This window comes from Pipistrellus kuhlii, unplaced genomic scaffold, assembly GCF_014108245.1.
Source record: "Pipistrellus kuhlii isolate mPipKuh1 unplaced genomic scaffold, mPipKuh1.p scaffold_m20_p_9, whole genome shotgun sequence".
NCBI classification, from domain to species: Eukaryota; Metazoa; Chordata; class Mammalia; order Chiroptera; family Vespertilionidae; genus Pipistrellus; species Pipistrellus kuhlii.
In genome coordinates, this window is record NW_023425595.1 from 25,878,030 (window position 1) to 25,905,162 (window position 27,133).

At 49.1% G+C, this 27,133-nt stretch overlaps 1 protein-coding gene across 10 annotated transcripts in view; it reads right to left on the bottom strand.

Moving 5' to 3' along the window:
* The window catches only part of MICAL2 (microtubule associated monooxygenase, calponin and LIM domain containing 2), a 195,337-nt gene that overhangs the window by 100,019 nt on the left and 68,185 nt on the right, over positions 1 to 27,133 (bottom strand). For 9 of the 10 annotated variants that reach the window (XR_006740833.1, XM_045577654.1, XM_045577653.1 and 6 more), the window contains exons 4-8: positions 13,073 to 13,280; positions 9,453 to 9,569; positions 7,972 to 8,073; positions 6,348 to 6,503; positions 3,845 to 3,945 (exon numbers count right to left, since the gene is read on the bottom strand). Coding sequence is in view for 9 of the 10 variants with exons in the window: in XM_045577654.1 (XP_045433610.1) it covers positions 3,845 to 3,945; positions 6,348 to 6,503; positions 7,972 to 8,073; positions 9,453 to 9,569; positions 13,073 to 13,280 (684 nt within the window). In the remaining variant the exon portion in view is untranslated. Of the gene's footprint in view, positions 1 to 2,012; positions 2,148 to 3,844; positions 3,946 to 6,347; positions 6,504 to 7,971; positions 8,074 to 9,452; positions 9,570 to 13,072; positions 13,281 to 27,133 lie in introns of those variants that run through there. The other variant, XM_045577660.1, reaches the window with a different exon arrangement.

Genomic DNA, 27,133 nt, shown 5'->3' on the forward strand with positions numbered 1-27,133 from the left:
TGTAAGGCTGGTTCTCCTGATAACTTCAGTGAAATTAAGAGAGAAAGGAGTGAGAGGAAGAGTGAGTGTGTAATGAACTAAGCTAAGCTGATGTGGTCCAGATGTGCGACATTTAGTGGGCAAACGGGACCAGAAAATAAATGGGTATTTCCGTCACTCAGACTTGCTCTCCAAAATTTGTTTCCCCTTTTCTTGATGGAAGGCTGAAGGCTGCCCAAGGCTGCGCTCACAGTATGAACTGCTGTACTTCCTCCAGCGGGTGGAGAATCTGAACCTAGCGGGCCAGGATACCCATCCTGGAGGGACCTGCAGGACACTGTCTCCCAAATCTAATCTGCTCATCCTGTGGCGAAAGAAACTAAAAGTCCATCTTTCCCAAATTGTGACACAGAAGGTGCACATCCCTGGGGGAAGGTGGGGCAGGGACTAGTGTGTATAAGCCCGACACAGGCCTTAGGTTATTGAAAGCAACATGTTAATCCCATCTCTGCTGTTTACCGACTGAGTGAATGTGGGTAAGTTAGTAAACTCCTCTGACTTTCCATTTTCTTACTTGTAAAATGGGGATAACAAACTTCATTCACAGAGCTGTTGGAGGACTGAAGGAGACTATATGGAACCCGCAGCCTGATGTGGGTGCATGGGAAGGGCTCGATGAGTGGGAATTCCTTTCCTCAATAACCATGACATTGAATGCAGCCTGTGGTGAGTGCAGCCTGGACTTCCACTCCAAGGCACCAGGAAGAGCATTTACAAAGAAGGCACAGTCTCATCTACAGAGTGACCTACGGGGTCCATTCTCCCCATGGCCATGCCTTCAAATACCTTGTCCCAGGAATTCCAATATTTCCACACCTACACCACGTCTTCCCCCCCCCCGCCCCCCACCCCCCCAAGTTGCATTGGCTTTGGCCTTGAGCACTTTGTTAGGTCACTGCGCCCAGGCTGGAGCTCCAGCTATTTGATTTCCCTTCTCCGACCTATCCCTACACTGACATGGTCACTTCCTTCCGTTGCAGGTGTGGAGAGGAGAGAGGGAAACATCAACAGGCAGGCCTCAGAAAGCCCCCTCTTCAAGACATGCTGCAAGCACCTGGAGGTGGACTGGGTGATGAGTGTGGACAACATGCAATGTCTGGGGCCAATGTCCCCCAAGCAGGAGGGCGGGACCTGGCAAAGGGACGGACCCCCAGGAGGCACTGGGATGACAGTCCCTCTGGCCCGGGGTTACTGGGAGGAGCCAGGGGGCCTTGCAGGGCAGGAGTCGCAGGTGTGTGGGTGGATGGCAAAAGGAGAATTCTGGGAGGGGATAGAAACAAGAACAAGAAGGAAAAAAGTGGGACTGAGGCTCTGGGGAAAGTGGCAGGCATGGGGAAGCAGTTCTAAATTCCGATAAAAGCAGGGGAATGAAATTGGGCCCCATTTGCCAGAGGCCCAGGGTACTGAAGCGAGCCTGAATGCTAGACAGACAGGTGGGGCAGTAGAGGGAAGCAGCAAAAATGAGCAAAGGTGGATAAAACAGCCAGAAGTATGGTCACCCCAAGTGGTAAGCTGGAAAGAGGTTGGAGGCCAGAAGCGAAGGCCGGGCAAGGCTTGTCCAGTGCTTCAAATGAGGGTGGGCTCAGGCGACCAGCTGTGATGGGCATCCACCTTACACACCTGGCCGCCAAGCTCCCGTCATGATGAGACCAAGCCCACTGCATCCCAGAATCCTTGCCTGCGTGTTGTAGGGCCGGCAGAGGCAGGGTCCCTGGGGGTGTGCCCCTCCCAGTGAAGGAGAGCCAGGTGGGCACAGCTGGGAGCCCAGAGGCCTGGTATCTCAAGGAGAAACGTCCCTCTTCCTTCAGAAGCCATAGAGAGCAGCCCAGAGATCAGCAGGAACAGAGGGGGAAGCAGGTCAATCAGTCAGTCAGTGTTCTCAGCACCTCCTGTGTGCCTGGAGGAGGATGCTGACCCACAGGGGAAGAGGGACTCAGGGAGGACTTGCCATTCCCTCAGGAGCAAGAGATGAATGTAATTCCAGTGGCTCAGGACACATGGTTTGGCTCCCAGCTTATGCAAACACTATAAAGCTTAGCTGGACCCTGGAGATGGGCCAGCGCTCCTGAACCGAATGGGCGTCCAGTTCTCCCATGCCCAGCCAATTTCTAGGTAAGAGTCCGTGTATTATACCTACAAGCCCCTCAGCACAGCTCAGAAGATGCTCCCAGAGACTCTGAGGGGGAGGAAAGCCCTGGGTGAGGACAAGCACGGGCTTGGGTCTGCTCCCCGCTCCTCCATAGTTATGATATGTGGGACCAGAGTGAGCCACGATGGAGAGCCCGAGACAAGAGGTGAAGGGGCTCAGACAATGCCAAGGAATCGAGTCACCATGAGCATCATGCTGTGGCCTGGAACAGTGCCCTGGGGTGACCTGAGGGGAGCTTAGCGTCCAGAGGCTGGAGTTCTCAGCCAGGGACCCAGGAAACCCAAGTCACACTTTGCCTAATGCCCCAGGGAGGGGCTGACAAAGATGCCATCCTTCCTCCCCACTGCAAGGGTACCCATTGCACCTGCCCCTGGGGCCAAACACTCCTCCACTATCTGACACAGGCTTTCCAACAGCGGTGGCAACTTTGGGAGCAGAGGAAAGAAGGGGAGACCCACCTTGCCTCCCCCAGGGCAGCAGGCGGCACCCCATGTTGAGCCTTTGCTTCCACCTCTGCTGGTGGTGCTCAGCTGGCTTCATTCACCCCCCTCCGGCAACTTAGGTTTTCATCAAACCCCTGAGCAATGCGGAGGAGGCCCAGGGGAGGGCTGGGTTACGAGTGCCACCCGGCCACTGCCAGCAGGGGCTGGTGAGAAGATAGGGACATTCTTCTCTGACAAGCGGCAGCGAATGGTCACCATGCTGCTCGGCTGCAGGCTGGTGCGGAGAGCAGGCTGACCCTGGACTGAGATCCTTATCTCAGTGGCAGGATCAGGGGCTCAGGAGAGATGGAGCATCTGACCAAAGCAGCATCCGGCCAGGAAGCCAGCAGGACAAAAAAAGCAGGTGCCAAAGCAGGCGGAGAAGGTGTGGAGGGAACCTGCGATCCACTACATGCTAGGCGTGGTGCTCTTCCAGACCACCTTTCAGACAGAAACTATTGCTCTGCAAACGAGAGGGCTGAGGTTCAGAAAGGTTAGGCAGCCTAGTCGCTGCCCTGAGTGAACAGGTGGCAGAGCCAAGACTCAACTCAATGATTTAATCCTCACCTGAAGAGTGGTTGCCTCCCACATGAGGGTGAGGATCGGACCTGCAACCAGGTATGTGCCCTTGACCGGGAATTGAACTGGCGACCTCTGGTTTGCAGGCTGACACTCTAACCACTTAACCACACCAGGCAGAGCTCAACTCAAGTCTTTCTATGACTAGAGCTTTCCCCTTCCATGACAAGGAGGCTACAGCATGAAATTCACAGTGAAAGTATCTCTGTGTCCCACTTGGACAAGAAGCCCCCACCTGCCTCCAAAGGACTGCCCTCCCAGAAAAGAGGGCGGGGCTGAAGGAGATGTGGGGGAGAAGACGACTCAGGTGATCTCTCAGGGGGCAAAGACCCTCAGTAACACCTGGGTGAAGGACCCAGCTCCCCTGCCATCCTCCTCCCCTTCCCTCCCACCCCCCAGTTCTCTGCAGAAATGCCTCTGCATGCATTGGTGTGGGCTGTGTGCACAACACCAAGGAGAAGGACAGTGGTGGAGGCACTCCCTTCCCCACCCCCTGGTTCAGTTCCTGGCAGGACATGGCTGCTCCTATACAGGCCGATGCCGCCAGCCCAGGTGCCAAGGGAAAAGCGGGACATAACAGCCCAGAGAGACGTACGTTGATGATGACCCCTTTGTCCAGCAGGCTCTGCTTCTTGGCAGTCATGACAAAGTAGTGGGTGCAGTCCTTGTAGTAGACAATGTTCTCCAGATCGATCCCTGGAAAGAGAAGCGAGCGGCGCTCAGTCCCGCGTGCTCGGTGCCCAGGGCGCCAGGAGCTATGCGTTGCCCGTGTGTTACCTGCAGCATATTTACGCTAGATACATTCTAAAGTCATGACTGAAGAGGCTGATGAAAATAAGACCGAGTGCCAGAATTTACCCAAGCGAATACAGCTAGGTGAGGTTTCTACCATTTCCTGGCTCCGTGCAGACACCAGGTGCCCCAGCAGGAGCAACTCAGGTGAGAGGGCCAGGTTGTATCATTTTCTCACTTTCCACCCACTGCAAAGCCACTTTATAGACTAGGTTTCAAATGAGAGGAGAGCTTAGCTCAGTGCTTCTCAACGTGGGGACCCCAGCCAGAAGCCTCTGAGGACATATTAGAAATGCCAATGACCAGGGAGGGCACCGGCCTGCTGAATCAGAAGCCCTGGGGGTGACTGGATTCACCTTTGAGATGCACTGGCTTAGCTTCTTCCAAAGGAAGGAGGGGAGCAGACGCATGGCAATTATCCGCATTGGACACGGAGGCGTGCTGGGTAACCATAGGAACCCCGTTATTACTACTAAATAGGAAACAGCCATCAAGGCAGAGGGCCCCCAGAGAATCAGCGGAAATCAGCGCTATCACCGTGTGAGGGGCCGGCTGTGAAACAATGGCCAAAGGTGACGGCCACAGCAGCGTTTAAAGGAAGCCCATTCAGACATTTGGAAAAACACACCCCAGGTCCTGTCAGAATTTATAGTTAGTGGTTTATTTAAGTATTTATTTTCCTGGTTTTTGAGGGGAAGGGAGGGTTGGAGAATTCTTAAATCATTCAAAGGGACCTAATCTGCTGAAAGAAAATCCTTTTTTTTTTTTTTTTTTTAATAATTAAAAAAATAAAATAAAATAATTCAACCTTGCTGAACTTCAGAGGGTCATGCAGTGGGCACACATCACGGGGGCGGGCAGAGGCCAAACCCCATTCCTAGAAAACTAGCTTAACAAAACAATCCCCAAAAGCAGTTTCAGCGGTGACAGTGAGTAACTGAAAGGTCTAAATCAGAAGTCAGCAGGCTTTTTTCTGTAAAGAGCCAGAGAGTCAACACTTTGGGCCTTGTGAGCCCTCCGGTCTGTGCCCAGCCCCTCCTGGGCGAGCAGTGCCAGCAATGAGGTAAATGCATTGGGGGTTGGGGGGTCCCATAGACCTTTCTTTTTTAGACATTGAAACTTGAATTTCATATAACTTTCCATATTTCTCAGAATATTTTCCTTCTGATTTTTCTTCAGCCATTGAAATATGTTTAAGTGATGCTCTGCTCGAAGGCAAGACAGAAACATGTGGCCAGCCAGCTTGCCACCCCATTGAGTAAACAATTAAGCAGTGACAATACATCTACTGAATGAGCTATTCTGCCAAAACTGACCATCGGGACAACTAGACCAGGCGGCCATGGGGGCAGTATTTAAAATGTGAGGACGAATGAGAAAAGCAAAATAACAAAGAGCATTGGCATTATCAGGAGAGCTAGGTCCATGGGAAAGGTAGGGAGGGAGATGCAGGTGAAAAGTCACTGAAAAGAAGCACTGAAAATGAGGCGTATCCTGGGCCAGGTGGTGCTGGGCGTGGATGATGTACTAGTATTTTAGTGTAAAGATTTACCATTGTCGTCACACTGCCTTTTCAAGTCTTTTCAGGTGTTTGGTACCTCACTTTCCCCTGGGCTTGCTTTATTCCCTACCCCCCCACCCCCCTTACTGAAAGTCTCCCTCTACAGAATGTGAGCTCCAAGAGTGGGTTTTGTTTGGCCCACTTCTCTGTCTCACACCTTTGAACACCGTCTGGCACCTCATAGGCATTCAATGTGTACTTGTCAAGTAAATACATGAACAGCTCCTCTAGGCCCTGGGTGAGTGTCAAGCTCCCTGGGCATCCCTGGACCCCTGGGAGGAAGGGCACCTGGCACACCGCACAAAGGCACCTGGGCTTCTTCAGGGACCACCCCCAGGGGACTGGCTCCCCACTCAGAGTGCTCCCTGAATCTCACACTAATCTCCACACAGCCAGACTGGGCTGTATTAGGAGCGGTACCATGGAATCCCACCCTGGACAGGAAGCACTTTGGGTGGGGACCATGTCAGCCTTGGCTTTATATCCCATGTTATTCAATCCCAGGACATAATGGGCATTCAGCAAATGTTTCCTGAGAAAATAAATATGTATCTATAGACACATACAACATCTAGAACTTTCCCTCAAGAATCCCTTTGTCCTGGAAGGAATCCTGCCCATTATTAAGGAGAAATCCCTGCTTCCACTCAATCGGCGTGAGTATCCCAGACCCTAGAGCTGGGAAATGCAGCTGCTCCTCGGGGAAGTGACAGTGGCCTGGTTTGGAGAAAGGTGACAGTCTCACCTGTTTCCTCCTTAAGGTCCTGGAAGAATTTCTGATTGAAGATGAAGGCCACGCCGCTGATCTCTTCCACCTTGGCCTCAGCGGTGCTGTTTCTGTTTATGAAGTTGGCAGTGATTGCAATAGCCAACTTCCCACGGAACTCTTTCCTCCTGAACCCTGCGAAGGGAAAGGGAAGGAGTGGGTCTTTCTTCTGGATTTGGTGTGAAAGCTGGAAAAGACAACTGAGAAAGCTGCTCTCCGACGCCTATCGGTCTCGAAAGCAGAATTCTGCATCTGGGATTGGGGCAGCAGCAATGCCGGGCTTTGCACACAGGGGAGACACCAGCGGCCATTCTGAATCAGTAAGACTTTCTCATTCTCTAACATCTTCAGGACCCATCACCCTGGCCAGCTGTGACAAACAAAGGCTAAAGTGATGTTCTCTGACAGACACCTATCCTGTTCAGGATGTGTTAGATTCATGTGCAGTGTAAACTCATACAATTAAAACCTTTGTTAACATTTTTATGTTTTTTAACCCCCCCCCTATGAAAAATAGGAGTATGATATTGAATTCCTGTGGGCAGAAACAGAAACAACAAATTTTCTGCCCACCCCGTGTAGCTAGCTCAGTGCTTGAGCATTGATCTATGAACCAGGAGGTCATGGTTTGATCCCTGGCTATGGGCTCAGTAGGGAGTGTGCAGGAAGCAGCTGATCAATGATTCTCTCTCCTCATTAATGTTTCTATCTCTCTCTCCCTTCCTCTCTGAAGTTAATAAAAATACTGTTAAAAACACACACAAAAAACAAAATTTCTTCCTAACTCAAGTCTAGTGGCTGGCACTTATCATACATTCAATAAAAGTATGATAAACAGATAACATTCTAAATTGCAATTAATATATTCGATAGTACAGTGATTCCTTGGGGTCCTTACAGTTCTCAATGGTTTACATTGGAATTTCTTTTTAATGGCAGTAAGAACTCTATATTCAATTACAATTTGTTTTCTTTTCCTCCCTACACCAACAAGCAATTCTAGGACTCCAGCTGGGGGTTCTATAATTCATCTCATTCTGACACTGTCCACCCAGATACAACATTAGATTCTGCAGGCGAAGGGCTCAGTCCCACAAAACTGCCCTCCACTTCAGAGGCCAATTGCAAGCCCAAGTTCCTGACCAGCCAGCTACATTTGGGAGGCCCTGCAGTCAACAGCAAACTGATGCCATTAATAATATACACATGCTTTTCTGAGATGAAGTCAGTGGGAAAGTGCTTAGCACCATGGCTTGAACATTGGCAGGTATGTTCAATAAAGGCAGGTGGATTTTTTCTTTTAATTTTTATGGCATTTAACCTTAACAAAGCCTCTGTACATAGGAGTCCTTTCCCAGCCCTTGTAACAATGCTTTAACAGGGATTGATTTTCCACATTTTAGTTGGAAAAACCAAGGTTCAGAGAGAATTAAATGGCTGCTCTCTAGATGCTCACCTCAGGCACGACAAGGTGGTCTGCCTTCTATCAAGACCCCTTCCAGTTTTGGCACCTGTCACCTTGCCCCCTTTTCTCCACCCCCTTCCAGATACAACCCCTCCCACTTGTTTCCCCATCCTGGGCCCCAAAAAGAAGAGTCTTCACCTTCCAGTGAGTTCCTGCGGCCATCAGCACCAATGATGACATCGAACTCGAACTCTGACAGGGAGTGGTCAGCAGGGAGAAATTCTGCCCGCCAGCCAATTTCTAACAAAACAGAAAAGGGAGATGAGTTGGCACAGAGAGTGGTGGGAAGAGAGAGTGATTATACCCCCTCTGTGTTGGCCAGGAGAAAGGGACCATGCCCCCTGGTGTAGGTGCCCCAGATGGAGCTTCCAGAGGAAAGACCCGGCGCTGCCCAGATTCACACTGGAATCTGGCTTTAGTCTCAGTTCAGTCCAAGATGAAGTAAACCAGCAGCACCAACTCCATGCCTGGTCTTATTGGTTTCTATAAAGGCTGGGAGTCTATCCTCAATGATTCTCAAACCAGTCTCACTTGCATCCTTTTTCTTTTCTTTTCTTTTCTTTTTTCTTTTTTTTTTTTAACAGATTCTACCATGTTCTTTTATATTCCCCACATTCCTCAGGGCCCTTCCATTGCTGAATAGACCCAAAAGGATATGCAGGGTGTAATGAAACCAGTTTGAATTCCTACTTCATTATGAAAAAGGTTCCATTGTGCAGCACACAGTCTTTTATGAAACCATATTTAAATGAAACGTTGATGGCTACTCATAATCAGAATTTAAGATCCACTGGAGGTCTGGGAAAGATGAACAGCACATGGGTCTCAGAGTTTAACTGATGCCCAGTGACAAAAGCCAAATAACACCTCCCCTAAGCTCTCGATATTCCAGCTAAGACAGGAGAAATCAGAGTTGTGCTGGGTGTGAAACTGTGAGGTCTCCAACACTATCTGGCTCAAAACTGAGAGCCCTGTCCAGGCAGGAGAAGATTTGATGAGGACAATGCAAAGGCATCATAAGCAAACCCTCTGACCATAGTGTACAGACAGAATCAGAATTTACATACACACTCTACAAAAGGAGGGTTTGCTAAATAAGACAAAACTACAATGGGTAAATTTTATGATTTGTAAATTAGACTTCGATAAAGCTTAAAAATATTATATACCAAATAATATTTGAAACATGTATTTCATATTTGCTCTAGAAACTTGACATTCTTTAGTAGACTCTAATACTACAGGTACATCAAGTGTATCCTCATATCTGCGTGTACACAGCTTGAAGAGCATGTGAATGGACTTGACCAGATAACCAAATCTGTCTTCCAGCCTACTCCTGATTTGACTTCCTTTGTCAAAGTGGTGCCTACTAGTGACAGGATAATCAAATTACAGGTTTTATGGCTTAATAATATATCCCCTGGGAGCTGAAGAGCAAACCTAAAGTGATAGCAATGGTAAAAAAAATAAAAATAAAAATAAAGGTAAAATAGCCAATGATGAAATTATGTCAAACAGCTCCAAATAAGAATAACTGTCAAATTCTTGAGAGCTGCAGATGTAATTTCCATCTTACAATGTCTCATTTCTAGACAGAAGAGGAAAGTTATATTTACTGTGGTTTTCTTGATCTTCGGGTGGCTCCAGAACTTTCACAAACTCCACATTCACATGGATTTCAACTCCCAAGATCAGGGCGACCTTGAATAGGATGAGCTGTAACTGACGAATACCTGTTAGAAAGGAAGGGAAGCAGAGACAAGCTGTCAGAAGCAATGCCTGGATGCCTCTTGTATATAGAATATTATATAATCGCTGCTCAGTGATCACTGAGTATAGCAATATATCAATAATGATTACTACTGGGCACTACTTATGTGTCATGTACTCTGTGTCTTCTCATTTAACCCTTACAGTGCCCCTTTGGGATAATTATTCTCATTTTATAAATGAGAAATTGAGGGTTAATGAGGCTAAATGACTTGCTCAGGGTCACATGGAAGCCAGACTAGAATGTGGACCCAGCTCTGCCTGATTCTAAGACTGTGCTCTAGCTGTCAGATCACGCTATAATGATGGAGGCTCTCGTTCCTGCCTCCTTCCTCATCTGGGCTCTGGGTTTAGTAAGATAAAGATGAAAAAACAGGAGAGAGAGAGAGAGAGACCGACCTCAAGTAAAATCATCCATCAACTGGATCATTCTTTGGTAACCTAAACCTAAGCTCCTAGCCATCCAGGGTAAGGAATGAGGTGGGGAATTCTCTCCACAAAGCTGGGCTCATACCCTGGCCAGTGTGCTCAGTGGTTAGATTATTGGCCTGTGCACCAAAGGGTCACAAGTTTGATTTCTGGTCAAGGGGCATGTACATGGTTGCAGGTTCAATCCCTAGCTCCAATCAGGGTGTGTGCAAGAGGCAACCAATCAATGTGTCTTTGTTTCTCTCTCACTCACTGTCTTTCCACCACTCTCTCTCCCCCTCCCTCCCACTCTTTCCTTCCACTCTCTTTGAAAAATCAATGGGAAAAATATCCTCGAGAGAGAATTAACAAACAAAAAAAGCTGGACTTATGTTCTCAACTTCTTATCTGAAACCCCCAATATGGGGGCACCCTGTTTCTCTACTTTGTCCCCTACTCTTCAGCACAAACATGGTTGCCTCCGCATATATATTTGTAGAGTACAGTTTTAAACTCTCTTGGGTTCCTCTGTATTTCGTGGGCTTTGCTCATTTAACATTTACTGAACATCTACATTGAGCCAGGTGTCATGTTAGGTCCAGAAGATAGGACATACCCCCTCTAATGCGGGAAACACAGGTATACAGAATGGGGCGGGGCATGGCGGTGGGGGCAGAGCTGCAATCCTGAATGCCTAGAGAGGAGGAGGGACCAAGAGTACCACATCCCTGGAGAGATGAAGGAATATGGAGACTATGGGAGGCCAGGGCACTTGGGAGCTAGGAAGCTTCTGGAGACCTTGGTGAAAAGCTCATGTGCTCAGTGGTCAAGAAGAAATCAGACCACAATGCAAGGAGGCGTGAATGGAAAGTATAGACAAAGTCTACATCTCTTTCTAGAATAAATACTTGGAAGTAAAGAAAAGTGATGGGCAACAACAAAGGACAGAGGAGGGGCAGTGTGAGGTAAGAAGTGGGAAGACTAAGTAATGGGGCAGGTGAAAAGGGAAGAAGGAATCAAGAGGGAGCAGTGTGGAGAGGGGGTGGTCAGCTCTGCCTCTGACATTGGGTTAAAAGAAGGAGTAAGTACACGGGTAGAGCAGGAAGGAGAAGGGGCTGGAATGGGAAGTCCCTGCTGGTGGCTTCTCTTCCCCAGAGCATGGGAGGGAGGCCAGCTGCTATGAATGAGGAGGCTGTGGTGGAGGTTTGGAACAGCTACTGTGGGAACTGGAGGAAGATGCTGACACAGGACAAGTTGAGAACAGCTGTGCAATGCTGAGGTCCAGGACACAGCTGGGGTTGGAGACCCTGGTCCGTCAGAAAGGAAGCCGATCAGCTGGGCCTGGAAATGGGCCTGGGCTATATGTTTCCAGCACACAGTAGGTGCTCAATAAATTATACCTGCTTCCCTTCTCACAGGCACTGGGGCTGCCCTTGACAATGATCACTCTGAATCTTGGTTCCACACTACTGCCAGTTCTCCTGCACACTGGGGTAGTCCCAAGGACTAGGGATTAATTGGGAGCAGAGAGGGGCTGCTGGCCCAGAAGGCAACACAACAGCCCTGGGGCCCTCCCAGGCCTCCCGTGCCGGCTCTGCCTCTAGGGAAGGTCTGATGAGAAAGTGGTGCTCAATGTTGTTGTTAAGTGCTAACCAGCATACATTCTTCCAATGGGTGGTAAGGAATATCCTGAAAGCTGACCCAGCAACTTTCTGGGCAAATCCAAATTACTTTCCAATGGACTCATGGAATTTTCTCATCTCAGAGCAGGGATAAACTCTGGAGCCGCTTCTGGTAAGTTCTCCTGCATCTGGCTAAATTACACCCTGTGAAGCTGATCATTCTCTCCAGGCATTCCCACTTGAATCCCATGCCCGTTTCCTATCAGTTCTTATTCTCATAAAAAACATAGTTTTCAGGATTCTCTTCCCACCCATGTTTTGAATTCTGAATTTTGAACCTTGAGACCCTGGCTGCTTCTTGCTCACTGTACATGGTTAGATGTTAAGCATTTCCTGAGTAGTTACTATGCACCAGGTACAATGATAAGTACATTACAAACTTGACCTTATTCATTCCTCAGCAATCCTGGTAGGCAGGTATTAATCACATTTATGGGAGACAAAAGTGCATCTTGAAGAAGGTAAGGAATTTGACCCAAGTCACACGGAAAAAATGGGCAAGACATATTTTGGAGCCAAATCTGTCCAAACCTTGAACTCTCCCCATAGTATGAGCCGCCCTAACAATTATGAGTCACTATATATAAAATGACTAAAGACCTCCTTTCTTTATGGGAGGAGGGAGGCTGCTCTCCCAAAGTGCGTCTGCACAGATCTTGCCCCAAGAGGCCCAGGCATGAGAAACATCTGGACAGAAGCGACTCAGCACTCACCTCGCCCTACCTAAGCATTCAGGGATGGCCCAGGCCCGAAACCCATGTTCTGTCTTTCCCCTCCTTTTCGGAATGAACATCATCATGATGTGCTTTCCTTTTAAAGCGCAATAAAACTTGGTATGAGGAGTGGTGGCATTCCTCTGTCCTAAAAGCTGCCAGGGTTCCCCAGAACCAGCAGTACTCCTGCCCAAAAGGCCCTCGACAACCTGGCCCGTTTAATGGCTTCGTGTGGCTCCCTCTTCCGAACTCCTCTACCAAGTCTGACTCCTCTGTTAAAGCACATTTCATTACTGACAAAACCTCCGTGAGCTCTCTCGGGGCAGAGTATGCTACATGTCCCTCTGCCTCGGTTTTCCATATTTCATTCATTCACTCAGCAGAAGCTAATTAAGCACCTACTGTATGTCAAGCACTCTTCTATGCTCTGGAGGTACTCTGGCGAACAAGACATGCCACAGTCCTTGACCTCATGGTGCTCATAGCTTATGGGGGGCATAGCACAGGGCCTGGCCCAAGGCACAAAGCAAGTCCTGCCAGCCGGATGTGTGGAGCTCTCAGAGACTTGCACGATGGAACATTCTGGGGACTCCTCAATGTGCAGAGATGTGTCCCCAGCTCAGCCCCTTCCCCTCAAGGGGTGCCGCCACTGGTGCTACTCACTGATGTGGTCGATGGAGCCAGCACAGAACTTCCCGTAGAACTTCTTGGCTCCCAGGCCCCGCAGGTCATGGATGGTGAAAGGCCAGAGGTGCAGCACGTTGTTCCGGGAGAAGGTGTCCCTCTTCTCCACCACGACCACCTTGGCCCCCAGGTAGGCAAGTTCAATGGCCGTGCGCAGACCACATGGTCCGCCCCCAACGATGAGACACTGCAGAGGTGAGAGCAGAGAGAGGCACTCAGTGACTCTAGCATCGTAGACACAAACCCACGGTCAGCAGCAAACCCCACCCACCCAAATCGAACAGCAAGTGCAAACAAAACAAGCACCTGGTAGGACCTTCCACCTGTGGGCCTGTGAGGAATGCAGAGGTAAAGGGACTTGAGGGGAGACACAGTTAGATAGACGTGAGGTTCAGAGTCAGACTGAACTGGGCTTACGTCCCAGCTCTGGCATTGGACCTCTTAGTTTTTTCATCTGTGACACGGGCCTGCTACCCTCTCCTTGTAGGGTTATTAAAAATAAGATTGCTTTGTAAAAGCTTATGGTGCATCTTTGTGACCTTGCTTAGGCAATGGTTTCTTAGATGTGATACCGGGACCATAAACAACAAAAGGAAAAAGAGATAAATTGGACTTCATTAAAATGAAAAACTTTTGTGCTTTAAAGGCTACTATGAAGAAAGTGAAAAGATAACCAGCAGGTGAGAAAAATATCTGCAAATCATATATCTGATAAGGAATCACAATTGTCAAGAATTTTACAGCTCAACAACAAAAAGACCAACAACCCAGTTAATGAACAGGAAGACGATCTGAATAGACAGTTCTTGAAGAAGATATATAAATGGCCGATAAGCACATGAAAAGATGCTCCACATCATTAATCATCAAGCCACACTGAGATGTCCCTTTATACCCGCTGTGACGGCTGTAACAAAGAAGACGGACAACAACAAGTACTGGCGAGGAGCTGGGGGAACTGGAGCCCTCGCACTGCTGGCGGGACCGTACAAAGGCGCGGGTGCTTTGGAACAATTAGGCCGTTCCTCGCAAAGTTAGAGACAGAGTTACCACATGAGCCAACCACTCTACTTCCAGGTTGATACTGAAGAGAAATGAAAACATATGCCCACACAAAAGCTTGTACATGAATGTTCACAGCAGCATTAGTCGTAACAGCCAAAATAACCCAAGCGTCCATTTGCTATGCAGAACAAAATGTGGGATAGCCTCACCACAGAACATTATTCAGCTATAAAAAGGAATGAAGTGCTGATATAGGAATGAGCCTTGGAAGCATTATATTAAGTGGGGGAGGGAGGGAATCACAAAAGGACATATACTGTAGGAGTCCATTTATATGAAATGTCCAGAACAAGCAAATCAACAGAGACAGAAAATAGACTAGTGGTTGCAAGGTAATGGGGGAGGGGGAGGAGATTGGGGAGTGGCTGATGAAGGATTTCTTTTTATGGGGATTAGGTCATAGTGGTGGTCGAACACGTTTGTGAATATATTAAAGCCACTGACCTGCATGCTTTGAGTTATATTTATTATGGCAAGTGAATTATATCTTAGCAAAACAATCATATGAGAGAAAAAAAGCATATGGTATCAAGTGTGACACAAGCTAGTAGAAATCAATATCTAGTTCTATGTGGAACCCAGAAGGGGAAAAGCTAATCCTACTTGGTAAGCTGGAAAAGACTTCACAGAGAAGGTCTTTAAATCACATCACCCCCACTACCATCTCCTCCTCTTTATCCTCCTCTTCTGTCATCATCATCATCACTCCACCACCACAGCCTGTTTGTCAAGCACTTACTATGTGCAGGCACTGGTTTAAGTGCTTTATGTGTTTTTGCTCTCAATCCTCACAACACATCTAAGAGGAATATTATTATCCCCATTTCACAGCTAGAAGAACTGAGGCACAAAGCAGCTAGATATTTGGCCCATGGCATCACAGATGGAAAGGGGCAGAGCCGAGATTCAAACCCAGGTGGTCTCACTCCAGAGCCCACCATACTGTTCTGACTCTGGTTTGCCAGGAATAAAAAGAAGAAAGACTCAGAGGAAAAGAAAGAGGAGTTCTAGATTGATGGAGAGAAGGATACTTTGGGGAAGGGAGGAGAAGGAGAAGAGTTTGTCTGGAGCCAGATGCTGAAGGTCTTAAATGACAGAAATAGGGGTATGGCTTTGGTCCTGTAGACCTGGTCACGGTGGGCAGAGACAACAAAGAGAATTATGTGCACATCCCATGGCAGGTCACATGGACACTGTGACGTTGAATAAGACTTCCCTAAGGAAGCTGCAGCCATTTTGGAGAGAAGGGTAAACACAAAGACCTAGCTGGTTATGTGGGACAAAGCCCTTTATTCAAACAAAATCTTATCAGGAACACCAATACTGCTTTAAAAACAACAAAAACAAAAACAGCAGAGGGGCAGTATTCTGACAAGAGAATCAGAGACACCCATACACAGCACCCTGCCCTGCTCCCAGGCAGCCCTGGGCAACTTCCCCAAGGTAAGAGTTCACCTGGGGGGAGGGGAGTTACAATAAATAACTCAGGATACCCCAGCAAGGAGAGAGGGTAGGAAAGCTGCACCCACTCCTCAAAGCTGGACACTGCAGAGGCATTCGGAAACTTCCCTTCTGCCAGGAATCTAACCTTATCTAACAAAAACGCATTCTCTTTCCCCTAGCAAATATTCCATCATCCAGTTATCACTCAGTGGGGCCTGCAGGGTCCCAAAGGGAGAGCACAAACAAGCCTATCAAAGCTCCCACACCGCAATCCGTGTGGCTTAGGGTCTGTGGACACTCCACGGGGGAAATGAAGTCACTGCTGAGATAGGACTCCTTCCAGAGGTGCCGGGAGTGGGCGTGCAGCTCCCTGGGCTTCCTTTCCGGTGGGAGCTGACTGGCGAGAGCCAACTCCCCCGAGGCCAGCTCCACATCTTATCTCATGCCCCCAGCGCCTCGAGCTCAGCTCGGACATAGCCAGACCATGACAGGCTTCTGAAAGCCAGACTCCAAACCCCAGGTTGGCTTTGGGGTTAGGTTTGAATTCATTGCATTTCTTTGCAGTTAGTGCATCCTTTCCTGTTTGCCGAGTTCTGTCACTCCAGGGCCAGAGATGGAGAGGGGGCGGGAGGATGTGGGGTGAGGAAGGGCAGGAAGAGAAGGAGGGGAGCCCTCCTGCACCCTTCTATTCAGGATGCCTGACCCAGTACTGCTCCCAGGACAAGGCAGGACACCCCCTCCTACCAATTGGGGGGCTGCTGTGCATTTTTTGTGCACACAGTAGCTGGTGTACTGCTTCTGACCCTGCCCTCCCCTGCTAGACTTGGATCCCATCTGTGAAAGCTCAGTTTTCCCACCACCATGGCCTGAAATTGCAGAGACACCACTCATACCACAACCTAACATCAAAGTAAATACCAATGGGCCTACTTATCTAAAGGGGGGAAATTTAGTGCAGATGTACCAAGGCAGGAAAGAGGGCTGGCTGGCAGGGGCCAGGCCAGTTCCTCTTAGAACACACTTTATATGATTAACTCTAGAGGCCCAATGCATGAAGATTCATGCAAGAATGGGCCTTCCTTCCTCTGGCTGCTGGCACTGCCTTAGCTCTGACTGGAACTTTCCCATGCTGCCTAAAGGCCTAGAGCAGCTGGGGTGGTGTGGAATGGTCCCGGGTATTTGGCGCCTGTGTATGCAAATTAACCCACCATCTTTGTTGGGTTAATTTGCATACTCACTCCTGATTGGCTGGTGGATGTTGCAAAGGTATGGTCAATTAGCATGTTACTCTTTTAATAGTGTAGATGGGAACTTGAAATTCTGATGAGAGGCCAAATGCCCCCGCTGCTACACACCTGGGCAGAGGGGCAGGAGAGAGGAGGGCATCCCTGGGGTGCCACAGTGGGTGCTCTGGATTTGGGGCTGGTCCAAACACCATGGATGCAAAGGTTGTGATATGTTCAAGCCCCAAAGAGCTGTCCACCTTTCTGGGGCCCAGCGGGGCTATCCCTGCTGAGGATTACTGCCAGGAAAGAAAACTTTTTATTAAAACTCAACCCCACAGCCCCAAATTAGGTTGTGTGTTCCTCCCACCAGCTCTGTCCTTAGTGCTACCCCAGAAGTAAGCTGCCTGTGGTATAATTATCTGCATCTGATTCCCAGGTCAGCGGGAGTGTCCTCTGTCTGCTCAGAGCCCAGCACAGGGGTGGGCACACAGGAGCCTCAATAAACAGTTGATGAATGAATGAACTTCCCACATCCTCACCACCCAGCCAGTTCTGGCTCTCCAAGCCTAACCGGGATGCTCAGTACACATCAGCCAGGGTTTATGTCTGCAGATTCCCACCCAGGCTGGGGGAGCTGGGGTCTGCCAAGGCCACCGGCATCACAGACGTCAGCAGATCTGTGCGCTCAGGCGACATAAATTTATTACCCAACGGGGAACAGGGTCGATCCAACACCAGCAGGAAATCCATTGTACAGATAAGCTTGGTGGAGCTTAGGCTCCACATTCGCAGGGAGAGACAAATACCACATGGAAAAGTCGGCCTCCTATTATCAAGGGTGGGAAGAGGGGAAAGGGGATGAGGGGACCTGCCCCCAGTCAAGGCCCAGGGCCGAGCACATACAGATGCCTGTGCCATTCCTGAGGAACCCTGCAAATACAGTGACCCCAGCACATACAGATGCCTGTGCCATTCCTGAGGAACCCTGCAAACACTACCCACTTCTTGGTGACATGCACATCTCTCAATCCACCCGTGGGAGGGTGTGCTGGGACTGTACCAGGAATGCTAACAGGATTCAGTCCCCAGAAGGAGCCACGGGGGAACCAGGGGCTAAGCCAGGGGTTAGCTAGTAGCTGTCTGGAGACTTGATTTCCGGTTCTGAATTCTGCCGCTGATTTCCTGGGGAGCTGTGTGTGCGGGCACTCCAGGGAGGGGGTACAAAGAGCCAGCACGTGGAGGCAGCAGGCAGATGCGGGCTGCATTCACCAGCTTGCTTCCCCAGGCTCTGCACCTCATGGAGGAGGAGGATTATCGTGTCTAAACGTACTGTGCCCGCCCAACACTTTCTGCTCACCAGGCTCAGTCCTGATCCCTTTCTGCATTTCTCCTTTCCAACTGCCTCTGCCATGTTGCAATCATCTCCCTTTTGTAAATGAGGAAATGGAGTTCAAAAAAGAGATCCAAGTGTCAGAAACTTCTCCACGATCACAGAACCAGTGAGTGGTCAAGTTTGGAAACCAACCCAGGCAGTGTGGGTCCCAGGCCTGTGCTCAAAACCACTTCGTAAAGCCTGACCTCGGGTGTGTGGTCAGTGACGTGAGGCCTTTTCTACTCCTTCTCTGCCCTGAGTGCAGAGTGGCCTCCAGAATGCAGCTGGGGTTCAGGCTGCGTGCAGGGGCCTCCACACGAAGGCCTAGGCCCGTGTCTGCATCGGGCCTGAGCTTGCTCTGCTTCCCCGGGTGGCAGTTTGCAGGCGGATGGAGCTAGAGCCCATGTCAGTCCTGGGCAGCCGCTTGGGCAGGTGCCACAGCAGTTGTGGGTTTGGGCATGGTCAGTGCAAGCCTTTGCCCGTGCCCGGGCAGCAAGACGAGCCAAGAGACACAGGGTCATGCGTGTGCTGTCTCCCTGGTAGCAGTGGCCCTCCCAGCCTGATGACCCACAGGCCACCTCCCGGCATCGCTCTGGTTCCACCACACTTCCTGGTGTGGTTTCCAGCCTCCCTGGCTTTCAGGACATGCCGCTTATCTAACCCAGGCAGGACGGCCCTGATTGTTACTGGGTTACCACGAGTCAAAACAGCCCGGGGCAGAAGCCCAAGGGGCCAGCCACATGCTATTATGAAGCCTGGCCTCACAGCCCTACTCTGCAGGACACTGCTAACGGGATGGCGGAGGACATAGAGAGGGGACCAGGAGAGGTGCAGTCACCTAAGGTTTAGCCATCTAGCCATGGAGGATCTCTGCCAAGGGGTGGCCAGGCAGGGCCTCTTTGTGGTGACTTCAAGGGCCATTCTCATCCGATTTGACATGTCTGCCCCTGTCTAACTCCCTGCCTCTCGGTCATACCCAGGTATTTTCGAGTAACATTACACACCACTCACTAACCTCAGACTTACAGGAAGGGCATGGAAAAAGGCAGCCCGCTCTCTCTGCCTGCTCTCCAGTCACACTCCTTGGAGGCACTTCCATCCTCTCTGCCTTCCCTTCCAGCCTGGCTGCTGCCTGCCTCTCACAGTCACCACAGGCTCTGCATTTCATGGAGCCTTCCAGGCAAACACGCTGCCCTCGGCTGTAGGTACACTTAGGCCCCTGGTTTGGGGTGTGTAAGTACATTCACAGGGCTCTGCTCCTGCCTCTGAGTGCTGCTCACACCGCATGGCAAGCCCTGGGTGGGCCAGCACCTTTGGGGACCAACCTGGTGTGGTGGCTAGGAGAGCAGCAGGTATTGACAGAATCTAGTAGGAAAACTACAGCCATGCCGAGATGCCCCTTCCTGGCCAGGACTTAGTGACTTCTGGAAAGGGCCAACATCATGGGTAACTTAACCCAAGGATAGAGGCAGCATCCAGGCACCTACAGTTTCCCAGAGAACCCAGCCAGGGTTGCCAACAGCAGCCATCAACCTACCCGATGACGAACATTTTCACTCAGCAGGTGCCACGATTGAGGCCAGGAGAACCATCTGTGGACTATCTTACAAATGCCAGCCCTGCAGCAGAGGCTTGGAGGACACTCACTCGTGTCTACTGCGTAACTGGCCTGGCCTTTCCCAGTAACAGCTGAGAAACAGAGACTCAGAGGTGGCATGACTTGACAGAGCTGGCAGTTGCTGAGCTCTTATTTTGCGTAAGCACTGATCTAAGTGTTTCACATGTAACGATTCACTCAAACCTCACAGCATCCCAAGATTAGGAAATGAGGAACAGAAGGGTTAAGTAGAGTCCCAAGCTCATGTCATAGTTAGGAAGAAGGAAATGGTATTCGGACCCAGACATCTAGCGGCAAAGCACAGACTCAGATCTGTCACATTACACTTGCCTAAGACCACACAGCTAATGAAGGGCAGAGGGGAAGTCGCTCCTGGTCCTTGAGACTCTGGCATCCAGCTCTTTCTTCTACGTTGCCCTCTGTGCCACCCTTCTCCCAACTGACAGGGCCTTTCTGGCCCCTTTTCTCTCCCTCATGGGGACGGTGACTTCTTTCCCGGTGCCAACTCACCCCATAACCACTCATGGCCAAAGGCAAGGCTGACCTCGTCCCGGGCTGGCCTTTACAGAAAGGCCACGATGGGCCCAGTAACAGATCTGGGAAAAGGCCAGCATTCCTTCCACGTTCACCTACTCCTATTGCTCTGAGGTCAGCAAAGGAGAGACTATTTACCTGAGCCCAGCAGCTGTTTCTGCAGCCAGCCCAGGGCTGGGCTGAGGGCCCACGGAGCACAAGGACAAGCGGCCGTTCCACAGCCGTATCTGGTCCCCCCTGCCAAGAGCCTGGAGTATTCCCCACGGAGGAGGTGGCGGGTAAGAATGCATGCTAAGAATTTACTTTAAGAATACGCTGGCCTCTTTTATCTTCTACTTGTAGTGGGTCTCTAGCCCCGTATGGGAGGTGCTGAATAGATATGGCTTAGGGCTCTCAACTGCTTAATCCAGGCATACAAACAGGTAAGGACACTCCAGACCTCAACAGAACACCTGTGAGGAACCGCACAGATGCTGGTGAAGTGACAGGTGGGGTTCTGAAGTCCAAAGGCCATTTGCTAGCTGTGTGACTTTGAGCACAGCAGCCTCGTACACTCAAGTTAGAGACCTCCCGTTCCCTTAGGGTTGCTATGGAGATGGCATCAATAAACTGCAGAATTGTTCATAAAAGAGCCTGTGGTGAGCATTCAGTAAATGGTAGCAATATTCGGTGCCTCTTCTCTTCCCTTCCTTTTTCCTGAGAAGGAGTCCCAGGAGTGGAATCAGCATGTTGACCTCAAATAGCTCACGGGCCAGTCCATCCAGGGATGTGGATGGTGTGATCCCGCCAGTTCAAAGGCTGTGGTTGGCATTCCTTGGGGGAAAATACACTCCTTTGAAGAGGATATCCTTAATCATGGTGGGGGAGCCCAACTGGAGCCTGGGCCCCAGGAGCCTGCCAGGCTGCTGTGCCCAGCACTAGCTCTGTGCTGGAGCTCATGGGTACACGCACTGTCTGACCTGGAAGGGACTTTAGATCAGGGGTTGGCATGCTTTTTCTGTGAAGGTTCAGACCGTAAATATTTTAGACTTTTCCCCAACTATTGGCTTAGATCATCCTTTGACCCTTCCTTGTAACCTCTGTCCTTAAGGGTGGAGTCCAGGAAGGTGTTCATGGAGCCCAGAGGCCATTTTCAATATCTCCCAAAGTCTGGTGATTGCCTTGCTGTTCCTGCCACCTAAGACGTACTATCTCCAGATCTCTGCACTAAACTCCTTCTCACCATTCAGGTCTCAGCTCAAACATCACATCACTCAGAGATACTTTCCCGACTCCACCCTGTTTCCTCTATCATAAGCCCTGTTCATTTTCTACACAGTGCTTATTGCGACCCTAAATCTCTTTTCATTTGTTAACTAGTTCACGTGAGTCTTTCCCTCTAGAATGTGCATTCCACCGAGGAGGGGCTTTGCCTCCCTTATCCATGCTATATCCCCAGGAACCACAGGAGGTGTGCTGCCAAATGAATAAATGAATTCAATTACCCCAAATCAGGATGCACTCAGAGGTACTGCTATATCACAGTCACTATTTAAAAGATGCACTGACTTGTGGTCTTATACATATTTACTGTATTTTTCGGACCATAAGACACTCTGGACCATAAGACGCACCAGTTTTTAGAGAAGGGAAATGAAGAAAAAAAGATTCTGAAACAAATAGTGTCCTAAAATATTTTATGTGCATTAAAACCCAACATCACAGTCATAAACACATGTAATCAACCCTGTAAACAGCAGCATTTAGAACCATTTTAGAGCCGGGCAAGCACACAGAGACCACACAGAGCCGGGCAAGTAAAAAAACTTTTTTTTTAAAGTATATGTGTAGGCTATATTTGGACCATAAGACGCAGGGACTTTTTCCCCCCACTTCTGGGGGGGAAAAAGTGCGTCTTATGGTCCGAAAAATACGATACCTTTTTAAATGAGGCAGAAATGAACTTATAAGACAGTGACTTTTATCTCTCTCCTTCTGAGGAAGACACTGAAGTTAAGGTCTTTTACTTGGTAAGAGGCAGAGCTAAATTTCACACCCTGATCTGTCCAACTCTGGGCCCCAAGCTATTAACCACCAATTTTACTTCATTTTACCTGGCATGATATCAATTTAGTGTGAACACAGGTTGTCTGTATCTGCTTAGCAATGCTGATGGGCAGTGAAGTACATATGGACTTGTTAAAAGTAGAGGGAAGATATTATCTAATACACAGGGGTGGGAAAAAGTAGGTTAAATTACCAGCCATCATTACCTAAAAGATAACTCATAAGTAAGGATACTAAATAATATCAAGAATAACAAGAAGAAGACAATATAAATAAATAATGCAATAACTAATAAGAAACTAATACAAAAATAAACTGTCTTGTGTACTCACACCTGTAGGGCCACTTTTGCCCAGCCCCATATGCAAGCTTGTTTGTTAAACTATTTGCTTGGAAGCATAGGTTTTGAGGGAGACGGAAGGGAATCCAAGTTGCATAAAGGCGGGGGTTTTCTCGTCTTTCACCAACGAAACAGCCCGGCTCAGGTCAAAGAAACAACTTCAGATGTCACAAAGCCATGGGCAACTCCATGTCTTCGTAGCACCCTCTCCTGGGGATGGCATACACATCTGATACCCAACCCACAGAAGACAGCTGTACAGGAGAGCCTCAAATCCAGATGGGGACCCCTCACTCCAGAAGACCTGCCCCAGTGTATGTACACATGGGCGGTCCCCAGCACAGGAGGTTTAAGGCCTCACAGATAACAGTAGGAAAGGGAGGAATCCCTTCTGGCATCTCACACTGGCCTTCCAGGCCAGGGAGCCCGCTCTCGCCCGTGCATTACAGTTCTGACCCCATTGCAGCTGCTGCAAAAGAAGGGAGCAAACTTGCCAATAAGCCCTCTGTGACTTCATGTGGGTCACCTCACACTATGAAGTGGCTTGTAATTAAAATATTTCAAAACTGTGCCTAGATCACCATTGTCTAGACGTTGGGAGACTCCAGTCCTACGCCATCCTGCCCAACCATGATTACAACCTGCCAGAGAACATGTTCTGTTTTCTTTATCAGAGCATCTCCAAGGGCAAGTTTCTGGAAAGCCTCCCCTCACGGCTGCTGGGAGCTGCATGGGAATTCTGTCTGTTTCTGAGAGGAAGACATGCCTGGGCGTCTCGGGACCTGCTCCCGGGAGGCAGGCCTGGGCCTGCGGAACGCGGCTGCGCATCACCCCTCAGGCAGTCTGGGGAAGCCCATAAATGGACAATGGGTCTTCCGGGATCTGGGGTGTTGCATTGTGGCTGTAATCCTCCAAGCAGGGCAAACACACTGCTTGCCTGGCTCAAGCATGGGGTGATAGTGGCAGTAAAGGGCATGGGGAAGAGGTAGGTGAGGATATGGTTTAAGCTCTGCTGAACTATTAAAGAGAAAATAAAGCATTCGGAAACCACTATCCCAACTCCCTGTAGGACCTGATCCTATCCATGAGCCCAGAAGAAAAGGCTATCAATCATTCATTTGTTCATTCATTCATGTGGGTTGCTAGCGAAATAGAGTACATGTCATGTTTCCTGCCTACAGGTGCTCCCACTTTAATGAGAGAGAGAGAGAGAGAGAGAGAGAGAGAGAGAGAGAGAGAGAGAGAGAGAGAGAGAGAGAGATTCCTGAGTGAGCTGGAATTCTCCCACCAGACACATAGAGGGATCAAGAAAGAAAAGAGGGAGGTGGGACCAATTTCAGGTTGGATGAAGAGGTCCCACTCTCTGGGAGTGGAAAGGAGGGTTGGAGGGAACACAAGGAATCACAAAATTTGAGTGAGGGGGTAGAAGCAAGAAGTGAAACTGACTCAGATTCTCAGAGTGGAAGGGTGTTGTCACCGTGTACTAAGACTGAAAGTCATAAAAAAATAATAAATTTAGGGAGTGGATGGGGAGAGGAAGAGTGAAATTATAAATTTAGTTTTCAATACGTTGAGTATTGGGTTATCAGAGGAAATCTGGAAAGCATGTAGAAATCCTAAGAGTTGATCTAGAGAGCCAATAGAGTAAAAGGCAGAGATTTTTTAAAACAATAATAGTAATTTCTATTTAATAGAGGTCTCTATGTATCACATCTATATGTCAATCTCATTTAATCCTAACTAGAAATCTGTAGAGTAGGGATTATTGTGTCCATTTTACAGATGAAGAAATAGAGATTCTGACCTGTTAAATAACTTGCATCTGGGCATTTATGCTGTGCCCTAGGGCAGTGGTCGGCAAACTGAGGCTCACAAGCCACATGAGGCTCTTTGGCCCCTTCCACAAAATATCACATGTAGGCGCACACATACATTGCGATTGAAACTTTGTGGCCCATGCGCAGAAGTCGGTTTTCAGCCTGGGCGAGTCTATTTTGAAGAAATGGCTTTAGAACACTCAAGGGGTCAAAGAGCCACATGTGGCTTGAGAGCTGCACTTTGCCGACCATGGCCCTAGGGCAAGCATGTTAAACTCGCTGCCTATGATCCGTATGCCTCATTTATTTGGACCATGTTAGCCTTTGAGTTTGACATGCTTGCCATAGGGCCGAGGTTGGCAAACTGCAGCTTGCAAGCCACACGTGGCTCTTTGGCCCCTTGAGTGTGGCTCTTCCACAAAATACCACGGTCTGGGCAAGTCTATGTTGAAGAAGTGGTGTTAGAAGAAGTTTAACTTTAAAAAATTTGTCTCTCAAAAGAAATTTCAATCATTGTACTGTTGATAGTGGGCTCTGCTGACTAATGAGTTTGCCGACCACTGCTAGGGCCTCCAATTTTGGAGTCATTGCCTATACAAAGTCCCAAGTGAGAGTGTAGACTAGAACCTGGCTTCTCAGCTTTGGCTCCTGTGGACATTTTGGGCCAGCCCACGTTCTGTTGTAGAGAGCTGTCCTGTGAATTACAGGATGTATAGCAGCATCCCTGGCCTCCCCTACATAGATGTTAATATTATAGCACCCCTTTTCCCCGTGAGCATAACAATAAAAAAATCTCCATATATTCAATATATTGCCAAATGTCCCAGAGAGGGAGGAAGGCAAAACCGCCTCCAGTTAAAAACCACTACAACAGTTCCGGCCTGTGTGACTCAGTTGATTGAGCGTCTTCAGTCCCAGGCGCCAAAAGGTGGCCAGTTCGGTTCCTGGTCAGCGCACATGGCTGGGTTGTGGGCTCAAACCCCAGTACAGGGTGTGCAGGAGACAGCAAATCAATGTTTCTCTGTCTCTCTCTCTGCCTCTCCTTTCTCTTTAAAATCAATAAAAATATTATTGATTTAAGGCCTCACAGATGACAGGAGAAAAGGGAGTCCCTTCTAGCGTCTCACACTTGCCTTCCAGGCCAGGGAGCCACACGGGCAAGTTTAAATTTTCTGGTAACTACATTTTTTTTAAAAAGTGCAAGAACAACAGCAACAAACAGGTAAAATTAACTTTAATAATATATTTTATTTAATTCAATATATCCCAAATACTATCATTTCAACATGCAATTGTTATAAAAAGTAGGAGTAAGTAGTTACACTATTGTTTTTTCATACTGAGTCTGCAAAACCAGGCATGCATTTTACACTTACAGGCATCTCAGTGTGGTTAGGGGGTCCCATACTGGACAGCACAGAAGCAGAGGACGGAGGAAGGGCTCACCCACATTTATGAACCGTGGAGACAGAGGTGCAAAAGGCAACACTGACCAGTGGTCAGAAGGTGTAAGACAACTTCTGAGGCTGCTGGCAGTTGAAGCTTTTCCTTTCCCCTCTGAAAACTGCCCCTCCCTACCCATAAAGAGATATATCTGGTAAGGAGGGGTGGAGGGGAAATCAGAGAGAGAGAGAAAGAGAGAGAGAGCATGGGGCAGGGGCCTGGGCAGCCCACCCACGCAGGCAGTGGTGGGTTACAGAGGCTTTCAGGAAAGCAGCCGCCGGGCTCCAGCAAGGGAAGATGCAGACAAGGCATCCGCAAGGAGGAAACACCCAGTCGACCAGCAGCTGCTGACGCAGGGCTGATCCCAGCCCCCGTAACCGCTGAAACAAAGCCCTCGGAACCACAGCGTCTGAGTCAACCTCGAGTCATATCCAAAAAAATCAAGGCCCCTGCCTGGGACCACTCAGCAGCCATCTACACATCTCTCGACAGTTTAAATGGAAGGGCTTGGCTAGCCGCTGTCTGGACTTCATTCATTCACTTGTCTGAACCTGCGAGGAGCATTACTGTCCGCAGATGGAGACACAGGACCACATCGCTAGGCAGGGTTAGGGCTAGGGTGCATTACTACTTTAAAAAAAAAAAAAAATTTTAACTGAAGCACTTACTGCAAAAATCAAACGTGGAGATGGTCCCCCCTTTGATATGAAATCAGGTAACTAATCAATGTTTATATAAGGAACAAAAAACAGAAAACACTGTACAATTAAAAAGCAAACAGCTCTACAGAATTAAGAAGAAAGAAGATACAGGGAGAGCAACGGGGCAGGAAGAGGAGGCAATGGAGACAGAGGAGCAGGGCTCCCACCTCGCGTGGAAGGCAGGGAAGTGCTGCTCACCTCTGTTCTCTGAGCCTGGCTCACTGCTCTCTCAGATTCTCAGGGAGGCAATACACTGCTGCAGCTGATGAGAACCAGAGGCCCCGTGGTAAACCAGGGGCCCGCCATATGGCCTTGAGGACCAGGTTGAGAGGGCAGCCTGAGTGCACAGCTCACATGCCCATGGCCTTGGGGCCTCATCTCTCCTGCCTGGTCCTGGAAGAGGCAAATCCCACCCTCAGAACCAAGTTGGCAGCA